Raw genomic sequence first — 25000 nt, forward strand, 5'->3', positions numbered from 1 at the left:
TTATATGACGGAAGCAGCGTTGACAAAACATAAACTTCTACACACTGGTGTAAAACCATATAAATGTGATGTATGTGGAAAAGAATTTGCAATGCGGTATCAAGTGAAAGACCATGCCAGAATGCACAGCGGGGAAAAGCCATATTCTTGTTCTATATGCAAAGTTTCATTTAGCAATAAAGGTCATCTAGGAAGGCATCTTCGGTCTCATGAAAACGGGACCCTTTTACGAAGAGGAAGGCCAAAGAAAATGCAAGAACCTGAAAGTAATGTTAGTGGCATTGGTAGCAGTAGTAGTATGACTGGGGAAACGAAGGTTAGATTTGGACAGACTCTCAAAACAATGGATGGGCAAATGATTCAAGTTATTGATTCAGGGCAGATTTTCAGTGGCCAAGGAGATGCACCTGCACCTATGATAATTCAAGCCGACAATAATACAATCATCATAGCTGAGGGATGGCCAGAGAATTCCATTTCTGTACCACAGGCAGTCGCCAATTCCAATGATAATGAAAACAATGTTGTTGGCAGTTAGAAGGGAACAAATTACGATTGTTTAATAAAAATGTGTACCTACACTACATATTGAGAAGACTTCGTGGATTGACTCGGAAAGTTTAGGCTTTATCTGATTTTTTCTTTTCTTTTTAAAAATTTTTGTCTTCCTTTTTTTAAAATTCTTTTATATATTTATTTTTTGTTTTTGGTTTTTTTTTTTTGGGAGATTTTTTTTTGTTGTTTTTTTTTTTTTTTTTTTTTTTGGTACTTTTTTAAAATTTTGTTTTATTGTTCATTTTTCTTTCTTTTGTTTGTCGCGCGCACATGTGTATATGTGTGTGTTTATAATTTAGTTGAAGATAAGGCTGGACATAATCTTCCTCTGTATTTCTATCTTTGGATTGTAGTTGCAGAATAATGCAAAACGTTTTTTCTGTCTTTTTTGGGAGGGGGGAGGGGTGGGAGTGAAAGGAGGGTCCTTTTAAATATTGGCAATGATTCAATGATGCTGAATTAATTGCCATAAACTATAAACAGTCCAGCTTGCATGGTGTAGATGAGACTAAATAAAGTGAGTTATTGCATGTAGTAGTTTACTCCTCAAATAAAACCACAAATTATTGATTTGGGCCAAGGTCTCAACTACAGGCCGTTGCACCCAGTCAAGAGCGACTTGGACACAACCATCCATTGCCTTTCTCTACTGCTAAATCTTTACTGATTTTACTGTTACACAATACATATTCACTGCCTTTCATGCCACTCCTTTGTCTGGACCAAATGGCTTGTATCGGTTTCGCGCCCTTATTCCACTTTCTTTGATATTGGATCCATTACAACAAGGATGGCTAGTCATCAGCGCTGTCTGATTTATTATCATGCTTTGAATATATATAATATATGTGTGTGTGTGTGTGTATATATATACGTATATATATATATATATATATATATATATATATATATATATATATATATATATATATACAGTCAGTGGCGTGGGGCCATTGGATCGAATGGTGCCAGGCACCGCACCAATCTTTTAAAAAATCATTAACAGCATAATTTAATTAAAAATAAAACAGAGATTTTAACTCCACTGTCTTTTGCCAACTCGCCAACAACATACTGCCTTTTTAGTCTCCACTCTATTCAAGATTCCGAGTCACGCACTGCGCCGACTCGTGTGTTGGTGACATCACCCGCGAAGTAGTGACTCAATCAAACACCGTGGTGCAAAGCAATCCGAGCTCCAATTAATGCTATATCCATTAGTATCGCGACAGCTGATTGAGCGAGAAACTGGGTCTAATTATACTATCTTCAAATAGCGGAAAACCCCTCGACTTGTGCCAGGATCTGAGAGCTCCACCGTTGGACTGGAGGGATGCGCCAAATTAGGTTCAAAGTTCAAAAACGTTTATTTTAGGCAATTGCCAATGTAGGGTAACTTCGGCCACCATCCAAAATATTACATTAACTGTCAAAAACACTGATCATTGTCAAGTTTATTTGTAAGCAGCAAAGAAAAACATCATAAAACTTTAAAATATGACATATCAAACCCCCCACCTCTTTTTCACGATTATTGAATAAAGTATTCTTTGCAACGAAGCATTGTGGACGAATTTACCAACATTTTTCTTGCTTGTAGTGCCGAGTTGGTGGTTACGTGTGTATGAGTGTTTATTTGTGTGTGTGTGTGTGTGTGTGTTTGTGCGTGTGTATTTGTGTCAGTCAGAGAAAGAAACCGAAGACTGTCAACAGTTACACTTTTGGTGGGTTTTTAGATTTTTAAGTACTTAAGTGGAGTGATTTTTTCTTTGTGATGCTTTAAGATCTGAATCTACCTTTTATTTGTGCAATCATTAATCGTATTCCACTGATTTCCATTATTTGAGATATACTTTGAAGTTTTGTTTTGTTAAACAATGAATTGCAATGAATCAAGTTGACTCTTTACTTCACCGACCGTTTGGGAGATTGACACTAGATGACAAATTAGAAATAAAAAGACATAGTTCCTCACCAACCAACTGATTTTGAATTAACACAGGTGTGTAAATCTCGAAAACGCTCTTTTTCAGTGACATGGTATGACAGGCATGAATGGCTCACAGTTAGTTTAGTCTTTTGTTTTTATTGTCTACTTTTTACAGATACAACAAACACTGACAAATCATGGACATCTATAGGCTATAGTGACCTTAACCACTTCCATCGTATTTCTTAACCTCCTGAACGTTGTTTTAGCACCCTTAAAAGATGAATTTTTTTGTTGCGAAATTCAATGAAACAGGAGCGGTTAAATTCATTAATGATTCTGTCAATTCACAAAGCTGAAATAGATGCCATTCCAGATTTCAATAAACACATTATAAAAAGATTTGCAGAGATGAAACATCGCAGTGCAGATTTTTTTACAAGTACTAAAAGGAAGTAATTTCTATCATAGTTTTTTTTTTTTTTCTCTTTTGATTTACATTTATAACATATTGATTGCATTTTCTACCAAATCCAATCCTTTAAATGGTGGACAAAGAATAATTACAAAGACCTTTTCATACGGGACTTGTATCTCAGTGTTGTGGCTTGTTGTTTTCATGAATTATTTGTTTTTGTAAGTTTTGTCCACTCGTAGAAACCATCGACCCTCCCCCACCCTTCCATAAAAGAAAGTTTTTAATATGTCGTGCTCTCTCCTCTTAACCGTGTTCACTGTATTAGATTTTTTTTTTCTAATCATGGCACCACCATATGCCGTCAATACGCCACGCCGCTGAAACAAGTAATCCTGTTCCTCCTCAGGACAGGACACAATTCACAATAGACCTAATTAAAAGCACAGACCAACGCTCTTTCTCTCTAGTTTGCTATGGCAGACACGAATGAAGAAATTGACACTAAAGAAAACGAGAAAAAAAAAAGAAATAATTTAAATGGATAAACAAATATAATATATTATAATATATATAATATCATTAAAACAACACAAGTTAATACTAAATATTAGTAAATTGATAAATTTAATTCAATACTGGAACCTTCCCAATGTCATTACATCAATGGTACCAGCACAAGTAAGGCAATAAATAAGAAAAAGTTCATTTGCCAAAATCTCTATTTAGTGCTCACTGGTTTATAAGGTGGGCTCATTTGAATTAGCCCGACCTAGAACTAGAGAGGCCAGACAGCAAACTCGGAGTTCAGCGTCAGGCGACGTGACGATGAGATGACGAGATGTGGGCGGAGTGGAGTGGTTGGGAAAGGGGGGGGGGGGGGGGGGTGATAAAAAAGAACAGGAGCGTATCCTAGTTTATGCATTACGGGGTGCATGGTGATTCGCAATCTATCAAAAATACATACAAATTGATTTCAGTACGAAGTATCAAGTTTAAGTACTAACTTTTAAAATTAACTAATTTAAATTAGATTATTTCGGACCTGGTAATACAGCTTATAACTTGAAAAAACAGGCTGGTATTTGCCCACCCTGCCCATTATTACCAGCCGTCCCTGTCGCCGGCATCAACTACCCGGTTGTCTGACTCTATTACATAGGTATAAACTGCCGCGATGCAGAAAATTTGAAAATGCACCATAGAGAAGAGATTTGGCCTTCTGCAACTTCTCTACATTAAAAAAAAAAACAACTTTTCGACCCACTAGAAGAACTCAAAAAGACGAGAAGGTACCTTCATCTTCAAAACGGGACTCCAGATATAAAGACATACGAGAAGAAGAAGATATAATATATAGGTTTGACATCCGAAGGCAATTATATAATTATTATAGCTATATGCCTAGTTTAACTTTAACAGTATTTTGCGTCTTTTTTTTTTTTTTTTTTCTTTCTTTTTTTGAGATTTCGATTTATAACAAGGAGCCCATAGTAAATTGGGTTATCAGACCTGCAAATAACTGCACGTCGTTTCAAATGTATAAATCACAACGTTAGCACTTGAATATTACAGAAGCAGATGCCACCCAATTATAATTTGGTAAAAATGGAAATTTTATGTCGTACGACTGAATAAATTGTACGAGCATGTACGAGAGTTGTCCTTCCCTTTGGCCGTACTTTTACTTTCGATTTCCGATAAGTTCTGAGAACGGATTCCAGTTAACTAAGGATAAGGGCCTTAGTATGAAGTTTTAATCAAGAACACGTTTATGGTTTGGCCACAAGATTATTCGTTATGAATTTGAAGACTAGATTTGGAACGTTGACAAATTTTAGTCGACTGAACTTCTTTTTCTATCAGTTTACTCGCCCGTGCACAACTTCAACCAACCCAACGACGGCAAAAAAGGCTTCGAAATCCAAGGTGATGTAATTAAATGATAATTTTAGATTTTGAAATAAGAATATGTTTTGAGAACGGGAGGCCTTCCGAATGCTCCTACATCCCCAGTATTCTTTGTTTTTTATAATGTTCTGGGGTTTGGGAGGGGGAAACTTCTTTTTTTTTTAAGTCTCCCCCCTACTATCTAGAACATTATAAAAAAAAAAAACAAAGAATACTGGGGATATAGGAGTTTTCGGAAGGCCTCCCTTTGAGAGCAGAAAGGCACATCAGCTTTTTCACCCCCTTTCCTCCTTTGAGAAAGGCTATGGTGGCACTAATGCAAGTAGCTCGTATTGTTTGCGGGAGACCTTTCGTCTTCCAAAAGCTCCTCATGCTAAGGGAAACAACTCAACTAACCCTAGGAAAAAATAAAACCTAGGACCTTTAACTAACCCTAATAGAAAAAACAATCACCCTAGCACCTTTACTAAACTTATAACTAACCCTAATAGAATACAAAATCATCCGACCTCTAGCTTGTTTGTGCATTAGGCAGGACTGCTGTTGAGCTTTCCTTTAAGCAGTCTGGCTGAATTTAAATCTGTCACAGGCTCAGGCTGGTTATAGTTTGTGGCATAGGGGCTAAAACCATGGCTTTGTTAAATTGAGATAACGCGTTTGTTTACATGACCATTAAAGTAAAGAGCTTTGTTGAATGCTCTGTTCGTTGGTTCAATCCAAAATTTTAAAAAGCAGACTCCTAGCATCATTATTACGTTAAATACGACCTCAACAAAGTAAATGTTACTGAATTTACCACTTTTTGGAAAAGTCATCAAGTGGTTATAGTGGAATAATTTTTGTATGAAATAAATCAGATTTAGACCTAAAGCCATTGTTCGTGCGAGTTGAAACAAACTATTGACAATGGGCAATATTACTCTTACGGTACGTAAAGGAATTACATTAAGTACAATTCAGGACCTGATTTGAGCACATATACCATCACAGGTTAGAAATATAAAACTTTTATACACCTCAAATAATCAGTAGAAAGTTTTCTGGTGATAGTTTCAACAGTTTTTCAATGTTTCAGTAAAGTCAAACATTTTCACTCTGTGCGGATCATGGTGAGATGATATTGAGCTTACTGGTTATAATTGATTTAAATCTCATTTTCCGTAAATTTGAGATGTCAGTGATATTTTCATTTGTAGTCTTTTTGGCGAGGAATTTTTGTTTTATAGCACAAGTATTACAGTTACAGAATTGCATTTTTTGGTTTGCAAAATTACGGTTCTGAAATAATATTGCAGAAATAAATGTAAATACAGTGGGACCTTGAAATGGGGAACAAATCGAGAAACCCCAGCTTATCAGGACAAATTTGCCTGAGCTTGACATTCATTTTGAATATTTTATAGCAAGCTTTTTCAATTTCCAGCTTTGAAATATATTAACAAAGTTACTGAACACCTAATTGAAAGATGTCATTACACTGAGACAGCCACAACTAATGGTACACTCAATATGTGTGCTTCGGTTGAATTATTTCGTGGCCTGTGTCATCTTTTGTCTCCCGAGGTGTAAAATAGTTTCATACATAAACAGTTACTTTCAAAAGCGGTGGGACGATGCATTAATCCATGTAAGAGCTTGCATTAAAGTGTTTTCCTCATCTGGTCTGACACCGACCTCAACTAAAAGGGTATGGGTGACTCAATGTTTTGTGTGAACAATTGATGTTACACTGTTTTGTTGAAGGTGTTTACAACTATGTATGTCCAGTTGATATCACACTGGATCTCTGTAGTTGCTGCCAAAGTTACGAAAGAAGATTACAAATACAAAAATATGATTCTACTGTGGTTTCCACTGTTCAATTGGCTTAATTGGATGAACGATGTGTAAACCCCATTTGATCTTGTCATACAACAAAAAGTATAATTCAATTAACAATGCTTTTGGAAAGAATTACAAATGGAAAATGAAGAACATTGCATAGATTATTGGTTTTCAATTTGGTCCCAGTGCATTTTATTATGGGTGTTCGAAAGACCCAATTTCCTCCCACCTCTGATCAAGGAATGCTTTCTTACCTTCTGTCTCCTATTAAGTCACAAGAATGCTGTTTCCTTCAACACATTTCTTTTCTTTAAAAAAAAAATTATTTATTAATGCACAGACATCTAGTTTGCTCCTATATTTAAACAATGTATTTGGTATCATACGTTTTCACACCATACAGAAGGCAACCCCAGAGTTTGTTGACTTCGTTCAGCTTAAAGCTGTTGGAGGGGCAGGAGGACAAGGCCTTCCCAAGTATGGTGGTTTTGGTGGGGATGGTGGTAAGGTGATTGTCAGAGCAGACAAGAAGGTCAAGACATTGAAGAGTGTACTGGTAAATTATCCTCGACAATTCTGCAAAGCTGGAACTGGTGAAAACAGCACGTAAGTCAAGTTATGGTTGCAACATTTTGATTTTTCTATTTTATATGAAAAGAAGTATTTTGGTAATACAATCTTTTCTGCAAATTAAAAAAAAAAACAAAAAACGAAAGATTGTGAGGATGAGAAATAATGATAAGGATTAAATTATAATGATCCTTTCTTATCTTGAGTCTCTTGTCCTCATTCTTGACTTAGATGCTGTTATTATTGTTGTTGTTGTTGTTGTTGTTGTTGTTCTTCTTCTTCTTCTTCTTCTTCTTCTTCTTCTTCTTCTTCTTCTTCTTCTTCTTCTTCTTCTTCTTCTTCTTCTTCTTCTTCTTCTTCTTCTTCTTCTTCTTCTTTTCCTTCTCCTTCTTCTCACAGTGGCTGTTGACATCATTATTCTAGTTATCATAGTTACCATAGTGGTGATGGTTTAAGTACTTAATTTAATTTTTTTTAATTATTATACTTCATCAAGTTTCTATTTAATATGATAATATTTATGACTTGTTTGATTTTTGAGCTTTTAGTAATATTATATTTGCTTTTATTTTTAATATTTCATATGCAGAAGATTTCATGTTTTGGGCGAGAGCGGTAAAGATCTTGAGATTCGAGTACCAAGAGGAATCACAGTCCACAAAGCAGATGGAACCAAAGGTTGTAATGGAAGCAGTCACATTGATTTTAACGATTAAAGTAAAAGGAATTGTAAAAGAAAACTATCTGTCCACTATGATCATAAGCATCATTATCATCACTATCACTTTAATCATCATCATTATCATCATCATCAACAACAACAATAGCAACAACATATATTTAGGTCCCCTTTTTTCCTATTAATTTTAACACTTCATTGTCATATTACATACTTCTGCAGTGGACTTGAATGAGCAGGGCGAGAGCTGCACTGTGTCAGAGGGAGGCCCAGGAGGAAACCACAATACAAAATTTTTGGGGTTGAAAGGTCAAGAAAATATCATAAATCTGGAATTAAAGTTGATTGCTGATGTCGGGCTAGTTGGGTATGTGAGAGGATAGCTTTATATATATAAAGATCATTTCATTTTTTATCATTCCACAGCGATCTGACACTTTTGTAGAGACATTCTGGATGACTCATGTATGACACTCACCTTTGGATCGGAGGGTCCTGGGTTTGCAATAGTATAGTTGAGTCCTTGGAAAAGGCTCTTTACTCACATTCTTCTACCATATCCAGGTGTAAAATGAGTGTCTGGCCGTTAACAGCATTGTCTCTGTCTGGAGAAAAAAATGTAATATCACCTATCAGGTGTCATGTCTTATGCCACATGTAAAGCACTTTGAGCATATTTAGTGGATATTGAGCTATAGAAAAACTTTTTTTTTAAATTTTGTTTTTATTACTAATGTTACCACCATGTCCATCTGGTATTATATCAGAATGGTATAAATTATCAAAATTAGGGATTGTATGGTTTTGAAGTTGAAGAAACAAAATTCACTCAACTCTTTGAAAGAATTTATTTTAATTCAAGTTTTATAAGTTAAGTTTTTCCGGTTTAAAGATATATGTCATGTGACTGAATCTGTGTTTGGTGTTGTTATTTCAAGTAATGAGCTGCAGCCATGATTCAAAGGACATTTGCTTACTACTAGAAACACTTGTCTGATTCAAACTGGTAGAAGTAAAATAGGAATGATGCTGTGCTATTTAATAGTATTTTGTTTTTATTAGATGTATTTTATTGGTCTCCACAGATTTCCAAATGCTGGCAAATCAACCTTCCTTAACACCATCTCAAAGGCGAAGCCAAAGATAAGTGAATTCCCATGTAAGTATTTACTATTTGGAGATTTGATAATAGTTTATTTATTCATTTATTTGTTTATTGTTTTATTTATTTACTTATTTATTTGTGTGTCCATTCATTTATTGATTTTTAAACATTTATTTGTTCATTTCTTATTTTTTTCATTTATATACTTAGTTATTTATATATTTATATACTAATTTATTTATTTATTTAATTAATCTGCCCACAGTTACAACTATAGCACCCCAAATTGGAATGATGGTCTTTGATGATGGCAGGAAAGTAAGTTGAAGCATACTTTGACATATGTAAATTAAGCTTTCAAGGGACGAAACAAAATGCCCAGAAATTTGGGGAGCATCCATATTATGACGTTATTCATAGACCTTTGCATTTATGTTTCTTTTCATGAAAAGTGAGTAGGCTCAAATTGTTTAGTTTTTGCATATTTTATCTTTAATACTATAACCTGCAACTTTCACTTTTTGCTTATTCCTTGTTTATTTTTTTCTGCTATGCGCTATAGGCAGTTGAAGGCATTTTCTTGCAACTTGTTGGTTTTTGTATTATATCAACCTTACACTTACACTCAAGCAAGGTTTCGTTGAAGTCTCTTTGGAACATGCTAAAAAGTTTGAGGAAACCAATTTCAATGAATATTAAGTGAGAAAGTTTGGGGCATTCAAGTGAGTTTGGGGTCACTGTGTGTTCGAGTAAACTGTACTCGAGTGTATTTGTATAAAAGAAAAGAATTTTTCTTTTAATAAATATAATAACTTAGACAACTGAATTAATATCTCAACTTATTATTTTTTAAATTATTATTTTCTTTAAATAGGGTTTTTTTTTTTGTGTGGCTGTGACATTATCTACTGTGTGAATTGGAGTGATGTGGAATAAACCTCTCTTTGTTTAGATTTCAGTTGCTGATCTTCCAGGCTTGATAGAGGGAGCCCATCAAAATTTTGGAATGGGAATAAAGTTCCTTCGACACGCTGAGAGAACTAAAACCCTGCTGTTTATCTTGGATATTAACCCTTTTCAGTTGTCGGAGAAATACCCGCAAAGATCAGCGTTTGAGACTCTTCTTCTCCTCATTAAAGTATGTAAATGTCAACGAAAATATTCTAAAATCTAAAATATTATTATTATTTATTAGCATTATTAATATTATTATTATTATTATTATTATTATTATTATTATTATTATTATTATTATTATTATTATTATTATTATTATTATTATTATTATTATTACTATTATTATTTTTATTTTCTTTGTTGTTGTTATTATTATCATGATTATTATTAATACTTTTATTGTTTTATTATTATTATTATTATTATTATTATTATTATTATTATTATTATTATTATTATTATTATTATTATTATTATATTTTCTCAGGAACTAGAGGAATATGGCCATGGCATATTAGACAAACCTGCAATGTTGGCACTTAACAAAATAGACACAGACCCCAGTGAGACGAAAGTCAACAAATTAATGGACCTTGTTAAGAATTTGCCTGGTAGGATTTATTTATTTTTACTTTTTGTTTGTTTTGTTTGTTTGTTTGTTTGTTTTTTTTTTGGTTTTTTGGGGGTTTTTTTTTTGTTTTTTTTTGTTGTTTTTTTTAGGGGGGGGGGGGGAAGGGGGGGGGGGGGGGTTGGTGCATAACACATTTTTTTTGGTGATTAAAAAAACAACAATTATAAGTCAATAAAATGTTAATAATATGATAATTATTGTTTTAGTTTGAGCAAGTAATATATATGTGTCGGAATGAACTAAGTTTAGATGACTGACTTTAAAATCAGAAAGATCAGGAAGAGGAAATTAAAGTTTCTCTAAGTTTAAAACCAAAAAAAATTCACTCTCCAAGATTGTTTTAACATTTCATGAAGGGGGAACACTTCGGGTGAAAAGAATCAACACCATCATATCTTATGACAATATTTGACACCTGTGTTTAATTGTATGAATTCAGTAGACACTCACAGTTTTATGATGTCAGTCTAGACACGCTGGCGCCAAGTGTTAAAATTGACACAAGCCGAGGAGTAGGTAGTTGTCCTGGATACTATGATAGTCGACAGGATATGGGAAAGGAATGCGAGCAGTTAATGTTTTGGGACTTTTAGTTTAATTTTTTATTTATTTTTCTATTTTGCAATTTATTTAAAATTCATGTTAAATTAAGTTTGCTGTTGGCAAAGGGCTTTGAGCACATTGCGTATATATATATATATATATATATATATATATATATATATATATATATATATATATATATATATATATATATATATATATATATATATTATGCTATATTAATGTTCTAGTATTTTCTTTTTTCTTCTTTTTATATTTAGACTTGTAAATTCTCAGTCAATTAACTGAAATCAGTCAATTTGTCAAATTCCAATATTTAAAAAAAGGAAAGAAAGAAAGAAATAAATAAAAAAAGAAAGAATTCACAAATCGTAGTCGAATGACCGTAAAGTAATTAGGAGTGTTCCACAGCGCTACGCATAGCGCATGGGGACCGTTTATATTAACGATGTATATATTGCCAAGACTAAGCGACGCTTTTTATAAAAGGCGTGTCTGAACACATCCCTGGGTATTTTCACACATCCTTCGTTAAGTTATTTTTTCACTTTCCAAACCCGTCGTGATCCCAACTGTAGCCAATTTTAACTGAGCCACCGAGCGATAAATTTCACTGTTTCATCTAAGCCAAAATTGACCACATTTACCTGGCGAGTCTCAAAACTATGATAAAGTAAATTGCGAATGTTATGTAGACACCTTCAAATCGAAAGTTAGGATAGATTGCTACAAGCACATTTCGATTGCCTCACGTTGTAAACCAACTGGTTGACCGTTTCTTCACTGATTGAGTACCTGATTATAAGGAACAATGGTAAGTAGCCTAATTAATTCCCGTGCAAATCAGGACGTTTTCTGCCATTGTTTTGCTCAAGCCCATGTGAGCTTGCTGTTTTGTGGCGATTTACCTTCATTTCGATTCTTTGAATTTTTCCGCTACGCCTGCCGAGGTTATCTTCTTGATAATTCACTTCTACTTAATAATTCAGTGTATTGGCCAGAAGTCATATTTATTTAATTTTTTTTTTTTCGGTCATTTACTGATTGAAAATCAAGTTTGCTCATTGCTACATTATTCTAATGTTCTCACAATGGCTTAGCTGTTCGTGGATCACAATTCAGACTTGTCGAGCATCGATAAAGATGTGAGGAATAAATTCAATAGGTCATGGCTAGAAGTTAAAGATGATAATGGTGATTATTTTTCTGACTATGTCAAAAAAATTCCAGAGGCAGGAATATGATTTTGATGAAGTCATCTTTACCTATATGAATGACATGCTTATTTAGCATTCCTTCTACATCAAATTATGGCAGTCATACTTCCAGTAAGAAATAACACCCACTATTTTAATGTATTGTATTTATCACTCTCCTCTCCAATGATGCCCTAATTTTTAAAAAAAATAATTGAATCTTCAGTTTGTCGAAGAGTTTCAGTCAATTTTTATAGAGCTCATTTACAGGTCTATATATTGGGATGCATAGGTAACAATTTTACAATTCTCTGCATGCATTTTAATTTATATAGATTGTTTTTCATATTTTATTCTTTGCAATTTTATTTTATTTTTAGATTCTTTGGATCAAGTGACTCCTGATTTTCATCCCACATCTGTCATTCACTTTGAAAAAATATTCACAATGTCTGCCAAAAAGAAGAGAAACATTTTGTCTGTAAAAAACGGAATTCGTGAAGTCATGGATGTAAATGCAGAGAAAAAGAGATTAGAATTATCTGAGCACACAGATAGCACAGATAACAAAGATGATTGGATGTTTATCAACAGCGAACATGTTAAAAGTAAACTGGTTTGAAAGTTGAAGCTTAAGTTCAGTTGACTTTGAATGATGTAAAGTAATTTTTAAAAAAGTAGTCCTTCTGTGCCGTCAGCCCATAAAACTGGAGTTAACCTCGGTTTTTAAGGCATGAAACTGGCAATAGCAATTGCTTGCTATGCTTTGGCTAGGGCACTGGTCTAATGCAAAATATTTTCCACCAGATCTAACAGAGCCAGCTACCCAATCACTTCTGGGTGGATAAGGGGGTCAGAAAACAATCTCGACTGCACCCGGATTCACAAGCCTTGTATAACCCTTGAAAACAAAGCAAAACAGAGGCATGTAAAGGGATGACTCTTTCAGATTTGGTCAAAGATGTAGACATTTATTCGTTGCGCTTTATCCAATTTTTACGTGATAATTATGAGATTAAAGGAATGGAACAGATTTTTTAAAAATAAAAAATTATGCCCTTTTGCAAAGGCACCATAAGATCTCGTCGCCTAGGCATTCCGTGAAGGAATATAGATAATCTACCAAACAGGATGTCTGATGTCAACAGGAATCACCCATGTGTCCAAAGTGAGCATATTCGGGGTTAATAATCTTGCCCAAGGAAAAAAATGAAAGTGCCTGAAGCCAGGCCCTTCCAGATCACATGCAATACCTTAACCACTCGGCCACTTCACCCCAATGGAATAGATTAGGGAGGGAAAATTGGAAATAGAGAAAATGGTAGTTACAGACATAGAATACGAGTTTCCTTTTTGAGGCTGTTTCAAAAGGTTGTTTTAGTAAAATTTGCCACAAAAATGGTCCCAAGTTATCTCTTGGTTGAGTGAAAAAAAAAGTAATGGAAAAAATGACGGTCTGGCCAATAATGGAATAGGACATATGGTTTCTCAAAGAATATACAAAAAATGTAGACAAAGTTTTTACTTCGTCCAGTCATTTTTGACACCTTAAAATGCTATAATTACTATAATGCAGTATGGCTCAGTGGTATGGTCTTTGCTTTGTACCTGAAAGGTACCAAGTTTGATCACCCTCCGCTGCGCTGTGTGACCTTAAGCAAGTCACCTCGCCCTAGCTCAATTTGCAGAACTGCACTGTGGCTGATGCCTGGGTTATTCCAGTCTTCCCTTGGAATAGACCTTATCGACAAATTTCCCCTATGGGATATATAAAGGGAATTTTATTTATTATTTCAGCCCAGAGAAACTGAGGATAAAATTATTTTTTCCGTAGTGCCTCAAAATAACTTAGTGTTGGGAGTATTTTTGTGGCCTCTTAAATAAGCGAGTTGGGAGTGTCGGTGCTGTATTCCAAAATTCCATTGTCTCTGAATCTTCCTTTAATGTCTCTTGTAGTGATGAGGTGGATGTCAGTGGTTCAGCATTACTGTAGCTTGTCTTACATCAAAGTTGTGCAATGTTGGACATGGTGACCTGACAGATGACTAAGTGATCACAACACTCTGCCTGTTGCACTTTGTCCTTTAATAGGTTTTTTGGGGGTTTTTTGGACACATTATTCCACTCGACTCAGGTGTCGTTGAATACTCGGATATAGGCAGTGACAGATATTTCAAGTGTTAGTTTAAAGATATTATATAAAATGGTTCCATTTGGTTTACTGGTGTATATTTGTGCTCTGTACCATTATTTATATTGGATTAAATATGAAAAATTGCATTCTAAGAGTTTATAATTTCTTCCTATAAATGTAGTGGAAAGTTATAGTGAGGTCACCCTCTGCTGCGCTGTCTGGCCTTGAGCAAGTCGCCTCGCCCTAGCTCCATTTGCGGCATTGCACTGCAGCTGATGTCTGGATTATTCCAGTTTTCCCTTGAAATAGACCCGAGAGAGAAATTTCCCCTATGGGATGAATAAAGGGAATTTTATTTATAATTCAGCCTTGAGAAACTGATGATAAAATGATTTTTGCCATGGTGTCTCAAAATAACTTAGTTTTGGGAGTATTATTGAGGCCTCTTAATTAAACGAGTTGGGGTGCCGGTGTATTCCAAAATTCCATCGTCTCTGAATCTTCCTTTAATGTCTCTTGTAGTGATGAGGTGGATGTCATTGGTTCAGCATTACTGTAGCTTGTCTATCAAAGTCGTGCAATGTTGAACACAGTGTCTTACAGATGACTAAATTGAGCTTTTATATAGCACACTATCCACTAAACGTGCTCAAATCGCTTTACAAGGGGTCCCTGTCCAACAACAACATTTAACATTTAGGACAAGACATGACACCTGTGAGGCGATATTATATTTTTTTTTTCGGACAGATACAACGCTGTTAACGTCCAGGTACTCATTTTGCACCTGAGGACAATGAGATAATGTGAGTAAAGAGCCTTTTCCAAGGCGCTGAGTGAGGCTCGAAACCAGGACCTTCTGATTCGAAATCGAGTGTCATACCATAAGACCACATAGCTGCATAAATGATCACCAACCTCTGCCTGTTGCAATTTGTCCTTTGATAGGATTTTTTTTTTTTACACACACATTATTCTACTCGACTCAGGTGTTATTGAGTTCTGAAATATAGGCAGTGACGGATATTTCAAGACTGTTAGTTTGAATAGAATCTTATAATATAAAATGGTCCCATTTGGTTTACTGGTGTATATTTGTGCTCTGTACGATTATTTATATTGGATTAAATATGAAAAATTGCATTCTAAGAGTTTATAATTTCTTCCTATAAATGTAGTGGAAAGTTATAGTGAGGTACTATCCCAAGGAAGACAAGCAATTGCTATTTTCAGTTTATAGCCACAGAAACTTCTTCTTCTTCTTCTTCTTCTTCTTCTTCTTCTTATTATTATTATTATTATTATTATTATTATTATTATTATTATTATTATTATTATTATTATTATTATTATTATTATTATTATTATTATTATTATTCGTCTTCTTCCTCATCTTCTTCTTCTTCTTCTTCTTCTTCTTCTTCTTCTTCTTCTTCTTCTTCTTCTTCTTCTTCTTGCGTTCTCGCCCCCCCCCCTCTCCCCCCGTTCAACTCCTGGTAAAAAAAAAGTTAGCTTTCAGTGTGGTACAGACTTTTCATTTCCTCCTCATATTACTCAAAGGAAGAGACAAGATTAACAAGTGCATAAAATAGGGACATTGAGCTGTCCAGTAGATAATAAACTCCAACTTGCTAATTTGAGTAAAGTTTTGTTGTCAGTGAAATGCAAAGCCCACACTACTAAAAGCTGACGCTGAGAGTGCACCTTTACAAAACAGATGGAAAGAACAACGACTTATTCTCATGTTCAAAATTACAAACAAAATGATGGCCACGTCACCAGAACAACTAGACATACAACGAAATTCACGCATTCAAAGAAAAACCCACTCAAAAACACAAAAACACCAATCTGCAAACTCGAAACATTTTTCAAGTATGCATTTGCACCCTGCACTATCAAAGACCAGAATGCTCTTCCGGAATCATGTGTGAACACAACAGATTTAGAGACCTTCGGGCCAAGATTATCACAATACACTTCAGCCTAAACACCAAAAATGTGACTCATCGTCTCAAAACGGTATTATGTCGGAACGCGCCATATGCTTAAAAGCCAAATTTAATGCTTAAATGGTCAAAAATATAAATTGTTGGCATTCGCACCCTAAACTATGATATCCATTCTCCTCAATAAAACATACAAACTCAACACAAGTCTGATATTTCTGGCTATAAATTCAATTTTTAACACCTTAACCAACCCGACTTAATACCGTTTTGAGGCGAAGGGTCACAAATGGCTGCCACCTTCAACAATTCTCACCGCCCTCGAATACAAATACTCAGAATTGAGTCGACTTCAAACTACATTCATATTCAGATACATACTATTTAGAATGGTTAGGAGAAAAATGACGGAGGACAGGGCATCTATGTCTTGGACAATTTGAACATTAGAATACACTGGATATCCATAAGAGGTCAAAACTCTTAAAAGTTAACTTCTGCTAAAAATCAACACTCTTTTGGTCCCAAATTTTCTGTTCTTTATCTTAATGTAATTGTTAGTGAATTAGTGGGGAATTTTGTCCATGTACGGAGCAAGTAAATTCCTTTGGAATCTCTTGCTTCTTCTTCTTCTTCTTCTTCTTCTTCTTCTTCTTCTTCTTCTTCTTCTTCTTCTTCTTCTTCTTCTTCTTCTTCTTCTTCTTCTTCTCTCTCTCTCTCTCACTCTCTCTCTCTCTCTCTCTCTCTCTCTCTCTCTCTCTCTCTCTCTCTCTCTCTCTCTCTCTCTCTCTCGCATACACTTTTGTAGACAAAAACACAGGAACCCAATTAATATGGACATATTGATTTAATTTTAAAAAATAAATAAATTGAGCTTTTATATAGCGCAATATCCACTAAACGTGGTCAAAGCGCTTTACAAGGGGTCCCTGGCCAACAGCAACACATAACATGTAGGACGAGACATGACGCCTGTCAGGCGATATTACAAATTTTTGGGACAGAGACAACGCTGTTAACGGCCAGGTACTCATTTTACACCTGAGTACGGTGAGAGAATGTGAGTAAAGAGCCCGCTCCATTAAGTGTTTCTGCTTCGATTCTCTCTTGGAAGGATTTATTGTTTATAGTGCTCGAGTGTCCTTGAAGAAGGATCCTCAGACGTGCACCATTTCAGCCTCCAGAAGTAAGGCACCCACTGGCCCCTATTGGGGTAGTGCTTCTCAAAGAGTTCACGGTAGTACATGGCCTCTGCTGTTTTGGGTGTGTTGTGGGGGTACAAAGATTTGGCCTTTTTTAACTTCTCTTCGGTTATCTGTTGACAAGGGTGGTAAAATATTTATGTCGTGATGTGATGACGACAGGCAGCTAGATGATTGAAGAGATATGTAAATACAGACATATATATATATATATATATATATATATATATATATATATATATATATATATATATATATATATAGGTGATTAGATAGATAATAATATAATAACAATAACGATGATAATAATAATATATTATAATTATTAATATAAGAATATTATTATTATTATTATTATTTTTATTATTATTATTAATATTATTATTATTATTATTATTATTATTATTATTATTATTATTATAGTATTTTATGATTCACATTTTGAGTAAAATTTGAACTCAATTTCTATTGTCATCCATTTTTCGACTCCACGGAACTATTTATTTGGGCACAGAATATATTTTCTGCATTTAATATCAAATATATTTCGTTCACTTGTCATAGAATCCTTTCCCAACGTTAAGAATGGAAAATGGTTTATATAATTGTATTTTTGTTAATGATTATATTCAAAATAATGGAACCACTACTTGGTTTCAACTCCGTGCAAGTACTCCCACCTCATTGTCACGCTCGTTAACCGGAAGGGTGACACACGACCCACGTGCTAAAATTGATGGCGTCTGTTTTCGATGGAATTTGACGAGATAAATTTTATTTTTCGATAAAGACATCACGATGTCTATCTAATCAATCTCATAAAACACGCAAACCATCTTCATGTCAATTGTAAACACCGTGCAAAATTTGGTGACGATTGTCCAGTGGTTTCGGAGCCTTAGTGTGACTAAAAATCCAATTTGCCAAATATATAAGAATAGGGTGAGGTAGGCCATATTAATACTCACAAGTTTAGAGCAATGTTCCGTTAGGATTTCGAACCAAGACCTCTTTACATGCGATACGCCGTCGCTGAATCCTTCTTTGGGTCTCCAAAGGATTTCGTGAGGCAGTAGTTTGGACTCGTCAAAACTTGACCTGCAGGAGAGATTTGTTGTTAGTACCTAATAAATATTAATGTCATTTGTTTGTCTTAGTAGTTTTACTTAAGCTGATATGAACTTATTTGCAGTTCTGATAACCCCTAATTGTGGTGGTCTCATTGTTGTAATGGAAATACTCTCAATCCAATGCAAAATATCCTCCATTACAACAATGTTATAACAAGCTCATAATTGCCTCCGGATCTCAGACATGCAAATATGTGCATGTCGACTTGGGCAATATTGTTGTAATTTTGTGAAGATAATGAGGAGATGTTATCATTTTACTTAACCATTAGATAGACGTCAATGCCTGGAAATGGAAAATTATCTCACAATTTGTTTTTCTTTAAATGGATTGAAAATTAAATGTGCGTGCTTATAATGCGCCTTTTTTCAGCTTTTATCATGCTCCGTGCACTTAAAAAACTTTTAAAAAATAATTCAACCAGTAGGCCACTGAACAACAGTGGAACATTGATGTTTAAAAGGTCCGGATATAACTAGGGCCGGTTTTAACAAGAGGGTGGGGTTTATCCCATTTTGTTCTCCCGCGTTGCTTTTAGTAAAAAATTACAGGCTAGAGCAGGTCTTGTTAAGGGCCTCACTGGTTATAACAAGGGCGCCAAAACCCACTTAACTCATTCAACCCTAACACCGACTATATCCGAGAGTATACCCGGGGTTACTTTTACCCCATGCCTATTTATTTCATATTTCTGAGACAAATTATAGGAGCTAATGTTCTTAATGTGTACATGTTAATTGTAGTTGAATGAATTCATCTATGTACATGTTCATTTTTATACATTTTTCCAATTTTGAAAAGTAGCAACATTCTCTAGGATTGAATGAGTTAATACTACAGTATCTCCAAATACAGTGCATTAGTCCACATTACGCTCAGGTAGGCCTACAGCCAAAGGCAACGGAGAGCTAGTGAAGATTCTACGTGTTTGTGTGTATAGGCTACTTACTATTATACTACTATTGTACATCATTGTCAGTGTAGCACGGGCCTTGCTACAGGCAGACAGCGTGTAGTACAAAACACACAGACACACACAACGGTCAGCTTGAAAGTGCCCGCGCACGCAAGAGTGAGTGTGATTGTGTGTGCGCGTGTGTGTGTGTGTGTGAGTGAGAGAGAGAGAGAGAGTAAATAAAAAATAGTGATTTACGCCATTTGGGTTGTTTCCTTTGAAATTCGGCTATAACAGGACTCGGTTATAACAGGGATTTTAGGCTGTTGCCACCATCACTGTTATACTGAGGTTCCACTGTATATCTATATTTCATTTATCACGAATAACCAGCCGTGCGATTGTTGTTATTCGAATTCTCAACGATAAATCTAACAACGCCAGTTACTGCTAGTCTAGTAATCTGATTCTAGTGAAGTAAGCTTGTTGAAGTGCTTTTTTTCAAGTACGCAATACAGGGTAATTTGATTCAAGTGAAGTAAGCTTGTTGAAGTGCTTTTTTTCAAGGACACAATACAGGGCTAAAGTGTGCTATTGCTGTTAAAGATCAGGTCAATGACCACTGTCGTTGACCTTCTTGCGTATCAGGAGGAGGATAGGAAGAAGAAGAGGGTGATGATGAAGAAGGAGGAGGGGGAGGTAATGGTGGTGGTAGAGGAGGAATACGAATAAGATAAACAGTTAGGTACCTCAACAAATATTTTTCGATACCGTCCTTAGGTTGTCTGATTTTAGGATCCAGAGACAAGTAGTAGCTTGTAAATTGGTGATCCAGAAATGGTTGACGAATCTCCAATCTGGTGATCCAGGAAATGTTTTAGAATAGAATCTGCTTTTTAAAAAAAGGATCCAGTTCGTATCAAACATCATGAATCAATTTAAATATTCTATCTAAAATGCCACGTATATTTATCAAAAACAGAAGAAAAAAAATTAGACCAAGATATTAACTATTTTGGACGGATGAGAAGGACCATTATAGCCTGCCATGTTTTTTTTTGTTTTGTTTTGTTTTTTGTTTTTTTGTTTTTTTGTATTGCTGAATGTTTGAGTGCACGTGTGTTGATAAGTTATAAAATAAAGTGGCATCATCATTTTGTTTCGACAATTAATTACAAAGCGTTTTCACATGTAAAGAAAGTTGTTAACCATTTTACCTAGAATCTACATCCTCATTCTATAACTGAAGATGATACAGGCTCTACTTTCTTAAAATAATGTTATCTGTATTAGGTGGAATCATTTTTTTAAAAAAAATGAATGTCCTAAAAAGCATTTTAAAGGCTTGAAATAAATATGATAACGAATGAAAATGGCAGTATGAAAGAAAGACACCACATATATGCTCAGTACTGCGAGAAATTCGCAAAACAGAACTTTTGACTCGAACTGCAGAACTGAATATTATGCGTTTCTTATTCAAGAAAACTTGTTGAAAGGAAAAGTTTGACGCCTGAGTAGATATTTAGGGCTTAGGAGTATTTTTCATCAACCCTCTACGGGCAACTTGTTCTTATAAACTTATTTATGGCGGGTTCTCTTGTGAGGCTAAAATACTGCATATGCCATGGTCTTGTTGTTAAACACTCGCCTCGGGAAAGGAAGGTCCAGGGTTTTGTGTATGTATCTGTGAGCAGCCCATAGTTGATTCCTTGAGAAAAAGAAAAACCTTCTTTACCCAAATTCTCCCATCATAGTCAGATGGAAAAGGTATAAAATGTCGTTAACATCGCTGTCTCTGTACGCAAAAATACAACATCGCCTCACGTGCATCATGTTAAGTGTCGCAGTTGGCTAGGGATCTCTATAGATAGTATGAATTTGACGTCACTCGGCTCTTTGTTATTGCTTTTTGCCATCCGCGTTTATGAGTTATTCTCACTAAACTCTATTAACCAGACTATAAAAGTTCATGGTTACACATAGATTTGTGTGTTGGGCCGATATACTTTCGGGTGGCAATTTGTTTCTGAGCCAAGCGCATATTATCTATAAAAATGTTCACCTTTTTTGTTTTTGTTTTTTTTTTAACCCCTCTAAAAAAAACTTTAAAAAACTGATTTTTAAAATTTCATGAGTCTGTGTTACCCCCAGGCGGCCGTGGCCCGATCTCCACGGAGGACATCGAAGAGGTGAAGGTCGTCGAGGAGACGCCTGGACTCTTTGTCAGCATCTCCTGGGCTTGGTGCCTTGTGGAAATAGATGTAGCCTTGTGCCAGCTCATCGGAACCCTCCCCTGAAAGGATGACGGTGGTGTCTGTGTTCTTTTTGATGTACTTACTTAGCAGGTACATGCCTGGAAGTATGAAAAACAATTTTTCGTTAGTCTTTACCTATTTACTGTGCGACTATGTTGTCTATTGGTATGACACTCGCTTTCGGATCGGAAGGTCCTGGGTTCGAGCTTCGCTCGGCGCATAGTTGAGTCCATGGAAAAGGCTTTTTATTCATGTCTCAACGTACCCAGGTGCAAAATGAGTACCCGGCCGTGAACAGTGTTTTATCTGTCGGTAAAAAAAAATGCAATATTGCCTAACAGTCATCATGTCTACATGTTACGTGTTGCTGTTGGTCAGGGACCCCTTGTAAAGTGCTTTGAGCACGTTTAGTGGATATTAATGCTCTATATAAAAGCTAACGTTTTTTACTAGTACGTTAACGATTCCGTTCCCAACCTACAGCGACTGACGAACGACGTGGAAGAAAACGAAGAGGACAGATCTTGGTTTTCTTCCACGTCGTTTTTTCGTCGATCTCTGTATGTTGGGAACGAAGTAATTCACATGCTACTTACGGTACTTACTTGTCCGAACCAGCGACCGGCTGAGCTCTAGCACTTCGGTCTTGTACCATGACGTTTATCAGTCTTTCCCAAAAACCTTATTATTACTATACCTTAATAATAATGATGATGATGATGATTATGATGATGATGATGATGATGATAATAATAATAATAATAATAATAATAATAATAATAATAATAATAATAATAATAAATAATATTAATAATAATAATAATGATAATAATAATAATAATAATAATAATAATAATAATAATAATAATAATAATAATAATAATAATAATAATAATAATAATAATAATAATAATAATAATAATAATAATAATCATGATCATCATCATCATCATGATCATCATCATCATCATCGTCGTCATCATCATCACCATCATTTATGCCGGGCCTAGTTCATATACAAACAGCTCTAGGCGCCTTTTCAATACAAACATCAAAACAACAATAATATACCAGGAAGCGCCTGATCCGCGGATCCGCGGATTTTTAAAAACACAATATCCGTCAGTAATCATTGGGGGGGGGGGGGGGGTATCGATGCATCGTAATAGGGCTATTACATTAAAAATTCACCCCATACACCGGAGCATACTCAATGTCTCAATCGTTTCTATGTTATATGTTTGTGTTGAGAATATTGGCTATTAGGCTTAACTGCTGGTCAAAATTATTCGCGATGGTGGTGTACGAACGAATCGGCGGTCTCAAGAAGTGGGTGAGAGAGGGATCTAGTAATGACTTTGAGTTTGAAACGAATATTTTTGTGTTCGTGGATAGCTCACACGGTAGAGCCACGCTCTCACCTGCCAGGCGGAGTTGTCGTACCAATAAGGTCGCAGGTTCAAACCCCACCACCGCCGCGAAAAATTTTTATTCTCTATTGTCTTCTGGCACTTTTCTATTCACTTCATATCTTGTTGTTACCAACATAAGTGCCTGCTCCACTCACTTTTCTGAATTAAAAATTCACCCCATACACCGGAGCATACTCAATGTCTCAATCGTTTCTATGTTATATGTTTGTGTTGAGAATATTGGCTATTAGGCTTAACTGCTGGTCAAAATTATTCGCGATGGTGGTGTACGAACGAATCGGCGGTCTCAAGAAGTGGGTGAGAGAGGGATCTAGTAATGACTTTGAGTTTGAAACGAATATTTTTGTGTTCGTGGATAGCTCACACGGTAGAGCCACGCTCTCACCTGCCAGGCGGAGTTGTCGTACCAATAAGGTCGCAGGTTCAAACCCCACCACCGCCGCGAAAAATTTTTATTCTCTATTGTCTTCTGGCACTTTTCTATTCACTTCATATCTTGTTGTTACCAACATAAGTGCCTGCTCCACTCACTTTTCTGAATTAAAAATTCACCCCATACACCGGAGCATACTCAATGTCTCAATCGTTTCTATGTTATATGTTTGTGTTGAGAATATTGGCTATTAGGCTTAACTGCTGGTCAAAATTATTCGCGATGGTGGTGTACGAACGAATCGGCGGTCTCAAGAAGTGGGTGAGAGAGGGATCTAGTAATGACTTTGAGTTTGAAACGAATATTTTTGTGTTCGTGGATAGCTCACACGGTAGAGCCACGCTCTCACCTGCCAGGCGGAGTTGTCGTACCAATAAGGTCGCAGGTTCAAACCCCACCACCGCCGCGAAAAATTTTTATTCTCTATTGTCTTCTGGCACTTTTCTATTCACTTCATATCTTGTTCTTAGGGCTATTACATACACTTCATCTCTGTTTTTAAAAAGCGCCAAGAGTATATTATTCGATGGCTGTATAGAGAATTGGCTCACACACTGTGCTCCTGACAGTAATAGTGTCGTAACTTTCAAGAAAGTAAATGACGTCAGGAATCGCCTCTAAACCTTCTTCTGGTGTCATCAAGATTTCGTGATGCTCTGTGTTAAGATAGTCGGCTACCTGAAAATATAAGAACGTAATTTTTTTAAAAATTGAGCTTATATATAGCGCAATATCTACTTAACATGCTCAGAGCGCTTTACAAAAGCAACACTTAGAATGTAGGACGAGACATGGCGCCTGTTTGGTGATATTACAAAAAACATTTCGGACAGAGACAAAGTTGTTAAAAGATAGGTTCTCATTTTACACCTGAGTACGTTGGGAGAATGAAAGTAAAGAGCTTTTTCCAAAGACTCAACTATGCGCCGCTCAAAGCAGGACTCGAATCTAGGACAATCCGATCCGAAGGCGAGTGTCATACCACAAAAAAACCGCATAGCCGCACCAAAAAAAATAAATAAATAAATAAAAGATTATATATATAAGCTGTTTTTTTCACTAACAACAAAACAATGGTCCATCTGCAACTCGGTTAGATCGAGACACGACAGAACGACCTCAAAGTTACATTGTCGGAGGTCCGATACTTCATCAAACTGCCCTTTTTGTGAAAATGTCAATCACATTAAGAAATTTAAGGATCAGGCACCGGTGTAAGATAAAGACG

The 25000-nt window shown here is 35.5% G+C and overlaps 3 protein-coding genes across 6 annotated transcripts in view; 2 read left to right on the forward strand and 1 right to left on the reverse strand.

Moving 5' to 3' along the window:
* LOC144964279 (uncharacterized) overlaps positions 1 to 586 on the forward strand; it is a 5726-nt gene extending 5140 nt beyond the window's left edge. For both annotated transcript variants that reach the window (XM_078898363.1, XM_078898364.1), the window contains exon 3: positions 1 to 586. This exon is cut by the window's left edge and continues 1151 nt beyond it. In XM_078898363.1, the coding sequence (XP_078754489.1) occupies positions 1 to 538 (538 nt within the window). In that variant the 3' untranslated portion in view covers positions 539 to 586.
* A 3992-nt stretch (positions 587 to 4578) lies between these two features.
* Positions 4579 to 15614, forward strand: LOC144964281 (GTP-binding protein 10-like). Its single transcript, XM_078898366.1, has 9 exons — positions 4579 to 4829; positions 7039 to 7241; positions 7795 to 7883; positions 8107 to 8251; positions 8970 to 9043; positions 9255 to 9307; positions 9942 to 10127; positions 10434 to 10557; positions 12718 to 15614. The coding sequence occupies exons 1-9, from the start codon at positions 4701 to 4703 to the stop codon at positions 12957 to 12959; spliced, it is 1245 nt and encodes a 414-aa protein (XP_078754492.1). The 5' UTR covers positions 4579 to 4700; the 3' UTR covers positions 12960 to 15614.
* Positions 15615 to 17252: 1638 nt separating this feature from the next.
* LOC144964282 (asparagine synthetase [glutamine-hydrolyzing]-like) overlaps positions 17253 to 25000 on the reverse strand; it is a 33158-nt gene continuing 25410 nt past the window's right edge. For all 3 annotated transcript variants that reach the window (XM_078898369.1, XM_078898367.1, XM_078898368.1), the window contains exons 8-12: positions 24324 to 24450; positions 21797 to 22004; positions 20398 to 20505; positions 18591 to 18720; positions 17253 to 17735 (exon numbers count right to left, since the gene is read on the reverse strand). In XM_078898369.1, coding sequence (XP_078754495.1) covers positions 17538 to 17735; positions 18591 to 18720; positions 20398 to 20505; positions 21797 to 22004; positions 24324 to 24450 — 771 coding nt within the window. In that variant the 3' untranslated portion in view covers positions 17253 to 17537. The remainder of the gene's footprint in view (positions 17736 to 18590; positions 18721 to 20397; positions 20506 to 21796; positions 22005 to 24323; positions 24451 to 25000) is intronic.

This window comes from Berghia stephanieae, chromosome 2 (assembly GCF_034508935.2).
Source record: "Berghia stephanieae isolate SIO BIC M18660-M18661 chromosome 2, UCSD_Bste_1.3, whole genome shotgun sequence".
NCBI lineage: Eukaryota > Metazoa > Mollusca > Gastropoda > Nudibranchia > Aeolidiidae > Berghia > Berghia stephanieae.

Bases quoted from the DNA above. Each gene is read 5' to 3' on its own strand.
- LOC144964281 (XM_078898366.1), top strand. From the start codon at position 4,701: ATGAATTTGAAGACTAGATTTGGAACGTTGACAAATTTTAGTCGACTG. The intron at 7,242-7,794 runs GTAAGTCAAGTT...TTTCATATGCAG, and splicing joins GGAACTGGTGAAAACAGCAC to AAGATTTCATGTTTTGGGCG. The intron at 10,558-12,717 runs GTAGGATTTATT...TTTTATTTTTAG, and splicing joins CCTTGTTAAGAATTTGCCTG to ATTCTTTGGATCAAGTGACT.